At 37.4% G+C, this 9,243-nt stretch overlaps 1 protein-coding gene and 1 non-coding gene across 2 annotated transcripts in view; one reads left to right on the top strand and one right to left on the bottom strand.

The window, feature by feature from the left end:
- Positions 1-5,544: 5,544 nt before the first annotated feature.
- LOC120100169 (U6 spliceosomal RNA) lies at positions 5,545-5,648 on the bottom strand. The gene has a single exon (XR_015655595.1). It is a non-coding gene; the product is annotated as a U6 spliceosomal RNA (small nuclear RNA).
- A 325-nt stretch (positions 5,649-5,973) lies between these two features.
- The window catches only part of LOC134484852 (protein LEG1 homolog), an 11,479-nt gene continuing 8,209 nt past the window's right edge, over positions 5,974-9,243 (top strand). The window contains exons 1-4 of the mRNA XM_087604812.1: positions 5,974-6,304; positions 6,721-6,813; positions 7,441-7,527; positions 9,084-9,243. The exon at positions 9,084-9,243 is cut by the window's right edge and continues 25 nt beyond it. Of these exons, the coding sequence (XP_087460938.1) occupies positions 5,989-6,304; positions 6,721-6,813; positions 7,441-7,527; positions 9,084-9,243 (656 nt within the window). The 5' untranslated portion in view covers positions 5,974-5,988. The remainder of the gene's footprint in view (positions 6,305-6,720; positions 6,814-7,440; positions 7,528-9,083) is intronic.

Below are 9,243 nucleotides of genomic sequence, written 5' to 3'. Positions count from 1 at the left end.
AAATCTCCATCATTCTTACTTTTATATTATCAAGTCAAAAACATACACATAGAAAACACTTTTTTCTTTACTCTCTACTAAACCATAAATGACTTTCTTTATACTTATTTTTGTTCTTTTTGTCATAAGTATGAACTAGGAGATAACATTCATAAAACATTGAGTATATTTTATTTTTTATATTAAATTTATATTAAATATTGAATACCTTTATTTCTTTCTCCCTTACTCTTTTTTTCCCCATCTTTATTAAATTGGGTATTTCTTATTTACATTTCAAATGTTATTCCCTTTCCCGGTTTCCAGGCCAACATCCCCCTAACACCTCCCCGTTCCCTTCTATATGGGTGTTCCCCTCTCCATCCTCCCCCCAGTACTGCCCTCCCCCAACAATCCCGTTCAATGGGCATCCAGCATTGGCAGGACAAAGGGCTTACCCTTCCAATGCTGCCCTTACTAGGCTATTCATTGCTACCTATGAGGTTGGAGCCCAGGGTCAGTCCATGAATAGTCTTTAGGTAGTGGCTTAGTCCCTGGAAGCTCTGGCTGGTTGGCATTGTTGTTTTATGTGGGGTCTCAAGGCCCTTCAAGCTCTTTCAGTCCTTTCTCTGTTTCCTTCACCGGCGATCCCGTTCTCAAATCAGTGGTTTGCTGCTGGCATTCGCCTACGTATTTGCCGTATTCTGGGTGTGTCTCTCAGGAGAGATCTACAACTGGTTCCTGTCAGCCTGCACTTCTTTGCTTCATCCATCTTATCTAATGGGGTGGCTGTATATATATGGGCCACATGTGGGGCAGGCTCTGAATGGGTGTTCCTTCTGCCTCTGTTCTAAACTTTGCCTCCCTCTTCCCTCCCAAGGGTATTCTTGTTCCCCTTTTAAAGAAGGAGTGAAGCATTCGCATTTTGGTCATCCTTCTTGAGTTTCATGTGTTCTGTGCATCTAGGGTAATTCGAGCATTTGGACTAATATCCACTTATCAATGAGTCCATACCATGTGTGTTTTTTCTGTGATTGGGTTACCTCACTCAGGATGATATTTTCTAGTTCCATCCATTTGATTATGAATTTCACAAAGTCATTGTTTTCGATAGCTGAGTAGTATTCCATTGCGTAGATGTACCATATTTTCTGTATCCATTCCTCTGTTGAAGGGCATCTGGGTTCTTTCCAGCTTCTGGCTACTATAAATAAGGCTGCTATGAACATAGTGGAACATGTGCCTTTGTTATATGTTGGGGCATCTTTTGGGTACATTCCCAAGAGTATAGCTGGGTCCTTAGGTAGTACAATGTCCAGTTTTCAGAGGAACCTCCAAACTGATTTCCAGATGGTTGTGCCAGTCTGCAATCTGACCAACAATGGAGGAGTGTTCCTCTTTCTCCACATCATCGCCAGCATCTGCTGTCACTGCAGTTTTAATCTTAGCCATTCTGACTGGTATGAGGTGGAATCTCAGGGTTGTTTTGATTTGCATTTCCCTTATGACTAAAGAGGTTGAACATTTCTTTAGGTGCTTCTCAGCCATTCGGCATTCCTCAGCTGTGAATTCTTTGTTTAGCTCTGAACTCGAGTTTTAACAGGGTTATTTGTCTCCCTAGAGTCTAACTTTGTGAGTTCGTTGTATATTTTGGATATAAGCCCTGTATCAGTTATAGGATTGGTAAAGATCTTTTTCCAATCTGTTGGTTGCTGTTTTGTCCTAACAACAGTGTCCTTTGCCTTCCAGAAGCTTTGCAGTTTTATAAGATCCCATTTGTCAATTCTTGATCTTAGAGAATAAGCCATTGGTGTTTTGTTCAGGAAATTTTTTCCAGTGCCCATGTGTTGGAGATGCTTCCCCACTTTTTCTTCTATTAGGTTGAGTATATCTGGTTTCATGTGGAGGTCCTTGATCCACTTGGATTTAAGCTTTGAACAGGGTGATAAGCATGGATCGATCTGCATTCTTCTACATACTGACCTCCAGTTGAACCAGCACCATTTGCTGAAAATGCTATCTTTTTTCCATTGGATGGTTTTGGCTCCTTTGTCAAAAATCAAGTGACCATAGGTGTGTGGGTTCATTTCTAGGTCTTCAATTCTGTTCCATTGGTCTATCTGCCTGTCTCTGTACCAATACCATGCAGTTTTTATCACTATTGCTCTGTAATACTGCTTGAGTTCAGGGATAGTGATTCTGCTGGAAGTCCTTTTATTGTTGAGGATAATTTTAGATACTCTGGGTTTTTTGTTATTCCAGATGAATTTGCAGATTGTTCTGTCTAACTATGAATAATTGGATTGGAATTTTGATGGGGATTGCATTGAATCTATAGATCGTTTTTGGTAAAATGGCCATTTTTACTATATTAATCCTGCCAATCCATGAGCATGGGAGATCTTTCCATCTTCTGAGGTCTTCTTCAATTTCCTTCTTCAGTGTCTTGAAGTTCTTATTGTACAGATCTTTTACTTGCTTGGTTAAAATCTCACCGAGGTATTTATATTATTTGGGACTATCATGAAGGGTGTCGTATCCCTAATTTCTTTCACAGTTTGTTTCTCCTTTGTATAGAGGAAGGCTACTGATTTATTTGAGTTAATTTTATACCCAGACACTTTGCTGAAGGTGTTTGTCAGGTTTAGTAGTTCTCTGGTGGAACTTTTGGGATCACTTAAATATACTATCATATCATCTGCAAATAGTGATATTTTGACTTTTTCCTTTCCAATCTGTAAACTTTTGATCTCCTTTTGTTGTATGATTGCTCTGGCTAGGACTTTCAGTACCATATTGAATAAGTAGGGAGAGAGTGGGCAGCTTGTCTAGTCCCTGATTTAGTGGTATTGCTTCCCCCAATAAAGATGCTCTACATTCAGTTTAATGTTAGTTACTAGTTTGCTGTATATGGCTTTTACTATGTTTAGCTATGGGCCTTGAATTTCTGTTCTTTCCAGGACTTTTATCATGAAGAGGTGTTGAATTTTGTCCAATGCTTTCTCAGCATCTAATGAAATGATGTGTGTTTTATCTTTCAGTTTGTTTATATAGTGGATTACGTTGATGGTTTTCCGTATATTAAACCGTTCTTGCATAACTGGAATGAAGCCTACTTGATCATGATGGATGATTGTTTTGACATGCTCTTGTATTCGGTTTGCAAGAATTTTATTGAGTATTTTTGCATCGATATTCATAAGGGAAATTGGTCTGAAGTTCTCTTTCTTTGTTGGGTTTTTGTGTGGTTTATGTATAAGAGTAATTGTGGCTTCATAAAAGGTATTCGGTAGTGCTCCATCTGTTTCAATTTTGTGGAATGTTTGGATAGTATTGGTATGAGGTCTTCTATGAAGGTCTGATGGAATTCTGCCCTGAACCCATCTGGATCTGGACTCTTTTTGGTTGAGAGACTTTTAATGACTGCTTCTATTTCTTTAGGACTTATGGGGTTGTTTAAATGGTTTATCTGTTCCTAATTTAACTTCGGTATCTGGTATCTGTCTAGGAAATTGTCCATTCCCTCCAGATTTTCAAGTTTTGTGGAATATAGGCTTTTGTAGTAGGGTCTGATGACTTTTTGAATTTCCTCTGATTCTGTTGTTATGTCTCCCTTTTCATTTCTGATTTTGTTAATTTGGACACACTCTCTGTGTCCTCTCGTTAGTCTGGCTAAGGGTTTATCTATCTTGTTGATTTTCTCAAAGAACCAGCTTTTGGTTCTGTTGTTGATTCTTTCTATAGTCCTTTTTGTTTCTACTTGGTTGATTTCAGCTTTGAGTTTGATTATTTCCTGACTTCTACTCCTCCTGGGTGTATTTTCTTCTTTTTGTTCTAGTGCTTTTAGGTGTGCTGTCAAGCTGGGGGTATATGCTCTCTCCTGTTTCCTTCTGCAGGCACTCAGATCCCTGAGTTTTCCTCTTAGCATAGTTTTCATTGTGTCCCATAAGTTTGGGTATGTTGTACCTTCATTTTCATTAAATTCTAAAAAGTCTTTAATTTCTTTCTTTATTTCTCCCTTGACCAGGTATATGTGGGCGTTCTTTCCTTATTTTTATTGAAGACCGGCTTTAGCCCGTAGTGGCCTGATAGGAGGCATGTGATTATATCTATCTTTCTGTATCTGTTGAGGTCTGTTTTATGATGGATTCTATGGTCAATTTTGGAGAAAGTACCATGTGGTGGTGAGAAGAAAGTATATCCTTTTGTTTTAGGATAGAATGTTCTATTAATATCTGTTAAGTCCATTTGGTTCATGACTTCTCTTAGTCTGTCTATGTGTCTGTTTAATTTCTGTTTCCATGATCTGTCCATTGATGAGAGTGGGGTGTGGAAATCTCCTACTAGTATTGTGGGAGGTGCAATGTGTGCTTTGAGCTTTAGTAAGGTTTCGTTTATGTATGTAGGTGCCATTGTATTTGGAACACAGATATTTAGGATTGAGAGTTCATCTTGGTGGATTTTTCCTTTGATGAATATGAAGTGTCCTTCCTTATCTTTTTTATGACTTTTGGTTGAAAATCGATTTTATTTGATATTAGAATGATTACTCCAGCTTGCTTCTTCAGACAATTTGCTTGGAAAGTTGTTTTCCAGCCTTTTACTCTGAGGTAGGATCTGTCTTTGTCTCTGAAGTGTGTTTCCTGTAGGCAGCAAAATGCTGGGTCCTCATTGCATATCCAGTTTGTTAATCTTTGTCTTTTTATTGGGGAGTTGAGTCCATTGATGCTGAGAGATATTAAGGAATAGTGATTGTTGCTTCCTGTTATCTTTGTATTTGGATGTGAGATTATGTTCATGTGCTTGTCTTCTCTTTGTTTTGTTGCAAAAAGAATAGTTTCTTTTTCTAGGGTGTAGCTTGCCTCCATGTGTTGGGCTTTACCATTTATTATCCTTTGTAGATCTGGATTTGTAGAAATATATTGTGTAAATTTGGCTTTGTCATGCAATATCTTGGTTTCTCCATCTATGTTAATTGAAAGTATTGCTGGATACAGTAACCTGGGCTGGCATTTATTTGTGTTCTCTTAGGGTCTGTATGACATCTGTCCAGGATCTTGTGGCTTTCATAGTCTCTGGTGAGAAGTCTGCTGTAATTCTGATAGGTCTGCCTTTATATGTTACTTGACCTTTTTTCCCTTACTGCTTTTAATATTCGTTCTTTGTTTTGTGCATTTGGTGTTTTGACTATTATGTGATGGGAGGAGTTTCTTTTCTGGTCCAATCTATTTGGAGTTCAGTAGGCTTCTTGTATGTTTATGGGCATCTCTTTCTTTAGGTTAGGGAAGTTTTCTTCTATGATTTTGTTGAAGATATTTACTGGTCCTTTGAGTTTGGAGTCTTCACTCTCTTCTATACCTATTATCCTTAGGTTTGATCTTCTCATTGTGTCCTGGATTTCCTGTATGTTTTCGGCCAGTAGCTTTTTCAGTTTTACATTATCTTTGACAGTTGTGTAGATGATTTCTGTGGAATCTTCTGCTCCTGAGATTCTCTCTTCTAACTCTTGTATTCTGTTGGTGATGCTTGTATCTATGGCTCCTTGTCTCTTCCTTTGGTTTTCTAAAAAATATGGGACGCTTCATGAATTTGCGTGTTATCCTTGTGGGGCCATGCTAATCTTCTCTGTATCATTCCAATTTTATTATATGTGTTGCCAAAGCTAGCATGTATATTTTATTTTTAAGTGAATAGTTAAGACATTGCTTTGGTGAAGCCATTCATATTCAGATATATTACATTATAAGATGTAATGAGCCACTTCATTGTTTGCAGTAGATGATAGGATAAGATTCCTTACATGAGGTACTTTGCAATATGTCTTACTCATCTGTTAAATGTACTGGCAAGGGCCCTTTCTTGGCTCAGGGCTCTATGGCTGCTCTTTGGCCTGTGTACTATTCATACAGGGATTTGGCATCCTCCAAGCAGTAACAGGATTGTGAAACTCCTGCTATATAATAGGCTTCTCTGTCACTCACAGAATCTAACTCAAGGAACAGCAAGAAGATGTGGTCTGCTTTTACAATCCTCATATTTTTCTTCCTGAACCTCTTTACTTTTATACTGACTCCAAATCCAGGGTCAGCTTCAGATGCAAAAGAAAGCTATCCTCCACTTTGGGATCAGGTCAGTGGAAATATAAAAGATTTTCCGGTTGAAAATAACAAGACCATCATTAACATCTTGAATTATATGGATCAACTGCAGATGTATAAGATTCTTTTAACACAAACAAACAAATATTTTGTGCAGTTTGGGTCAAATTATACAGGAAATGTCCTCTGGGCTCTCACCTTAACTTTTGGAAAGCTATATTCAACCGGTATGTATACTTTCATACCCTCTGAGGAAGTCTTTATTGTTGTTACTAAGATTTAAATGTGCTTGAGTGTTCTTGCTATTACAACCATTTGTCTACAGGATGAACGTCTTCCTATGGTTGAGTGAATGAAATCACTGAGCAGTACCACACAGCATACTTGTCTTTACATTACATAAACTTCAGCAACTAAAAGAAGTGTAGTCTATAATCTAAATCTTTGTTTCATGAGCCACATAGGCACAGAGCATGGAGAAGAAATAAGCATTCTAGATTAGCAACCCCCAGCACCATGTTCCAGCCCAACAGTCTTCTTGAAGTAATTCATACAACAAATACTTCTGCCTGGTGACTTTTGATTAATACAGAAAAAGTTAAAGAAAAATCCCTTTACTCTCTTCTATACCTATTATCCTTAGGTTTGATCTTTTCATTGTGTCCTGGATTCCTTAAATGCCCAGAATTTTGCCTCATGTTAACAGGAAGAAAATCTAAGACAAGACATTGGAAAGGCAAGTAAAGAAGACATAACTGAACCACTCACTGCTTATAGTGAAACAACAAAGGTGGGGAAATCAATTGAGAGAAGAGACTATACCAGGAACTGTGTTTCTGGAAGGTTATTTTCTTCTTTATTCTCTTTAGCTGTATTTTACTATGTAATGCATATTTTCTAAACTCTTTCAGTCAGGTTTATTACCACGGAGGCTTTCTACATGTAGTAGCTTTCCCAATTCAGGATATCCTTTCCCAATGTGTCTTTATTGGCTGTGTATAGAATCAGGCCATGCACAGAATGGAGCAATACATTGCTGCAGAAGGTTGGTTTGTTTTCTTTACAGTCACTGTTCAAAGCACTCGTCCTATTTGGGAAGGATGACTTGGCTCTCAGAGGCAACATGGAAACTGTAAACTTCTGCTGGTTCAGCTCAGTCAACAGGGATTTTTCAGATGACTCTCTGACTGCTTTCCAACTCCTAAAGCCTCTGGATGCAGGTGGAATGACATGTCCAGCCTTTACCAGCAGGGACTCAACCTTTCTACATTTGCTTTTCTCTTCTTTGTTTCTTACCAGTCGCTATTATAAGCCCAAACATCATGCTAGACATAGTTTATACTTACTCATTTTTTCTCTGCAGGTAGATTTTTAGACCCTTCCAATATTTCTGTGAGTGCTTATAATTCTCAACTTTCTCCGTGGCTATCACCAAACAGTGGCTGGTTAGGTAAGTGTTACATTTGCCCTACTTGTGTTAATGATCTGAAATTATGACACTTGCTTTGATATGGTATTGAGTTGGTTAGCTGAGGTAAACAGTGTCGTGTCCTTGGTAAATATACACATTTTTCTCCATTTTTCTTTGGTACAAATCAAATATACAAAACATATGTTAAGGTAACTCTTATTGTAGCCTTTGCTGAGTTATGAACACAGTGTATACTGCCTTTGAGTGTTAAAAATGACAAATTTCTTTCTCCTTATGTCCTCAAGACTTGAGTTTCTTTTGTTTATCCTACATCATTTCAGCTGTATTTCTATTAACTACTCATACTTATACTCTAGAGCCTTGTTTAAACACTTCAGAGACATGCTTCCATTCAATCCTGACCATATCATTAGCATTTCCATAGCTCAGCTAGAGAGACATCGACAGCAATGGAATAACTTACTTTTTTCTTCTTCTCTTTTCAAGTACTTCTTATTATATATTGATCCCTAAACTCGTCTTCTATAAAACACTTATTTTGCCAAACCTATCTTTTGTTGAAAAGAATAGATAAAATGTTTGCTCGTGAGCTCACATTGACACCAGATTGGTTATTTGGGGCCTCACAGAAGAACATCATTGTAGCATGGTTCAGTAAACCTCTCTGACTACCAGAAATCCCTCGTATAAATTCTGCTGGAGATGAAATTTGAAAGATCAATCATATAAATGCACATTTCAAAATAATGATTATTTTTATAATTAACAGAAGTACCTTAATCCTACTACAGTCAGCTCACAGTAAAACGTTTATCTCTTTCAAATATCTAAGCAAGAGAGTGAATGATCTCTACATAGTAAATGTTAAGTCTCTGAAGAAAGAGATTGAGGTAGAAATAAGAAAATTGGAAAACATGTGACCTTATAGATTGGTAGAATTGTTATTGTGAAAATGACCACCCTGGTAATTGTACTTTTCACACTCAGTTCAATCCCAATCAAATCTCTATGACACTGGGGAGACAAAACAGCTTTGACCAAAATAAGCAATGCTAGAACTACAATACCAGATTCCAAGTTATGTTATAGAACTATAGTAATAAAACTAATGTAATAGGAATAGAGAGATTGTTCGGCAGCTCAGTTCCTAACACCAACATAACACCTTCTATTAACAATACTAAGCCATTTGGTGCCCTCTTCAAGTCTTCACAGGCACCAGTCCTCTCTATAGAGATAGAGATATTGTATATATGTGCTATTATTATGGTATTTTTTGAATTATGTATGCATAAATATGTGCATATAAGTAGCATTATAATAGCACAAAAACAGACATGTAGTTCATTATAACAAAATGGAAAACCAATTTATGATTTGTGTGCTAATTATCTCTACCAAATTTGCTTAAGGTCTTGTAGTTATTTGTGATTCTCAGGGCCAACAATTTCAGTAGAATGACTTGTGATGCATGTGAATAAATCTGTGAAGTACAGCCTTAATTATTTTGCTAATCACATTTTGACTAGGCCCTATGTAATTCCAGACATTTTTTTCCTTCTGTTATATTGCAGGCTTTAGTGCACATGTGGTTGCTATGAATTTCTTGGCTGCAGGTGACTCAAAAGTACTGGAGGATTTAGGAAATAAGATAGCTTTTGTATCTCCAGGGGGGGAAAGGCCTAACTTCTGTTACTCCATTGAAGAATGCAATTTAACAGACGCTTATGCTTT

Source organism: Rattus norvegicus, chromosome 1 (assembly GCF_021556685.1).
Source record: "Rattus norvegicus strain SHRSP/BbbUtx chromosome 1, alternate assembly SHRSP_T2T, whole genome shotgun sequence".
NCBI lineage: Eukaryota > Metazoa > Chordata > Mammalia > Rodentia > Muridae > Rattus > Rattus norvegicus.
Note: the sequence above shows the minus strand (reverse complement) of the source record. Positions and strands in the feature narration are given on the sequence as shown.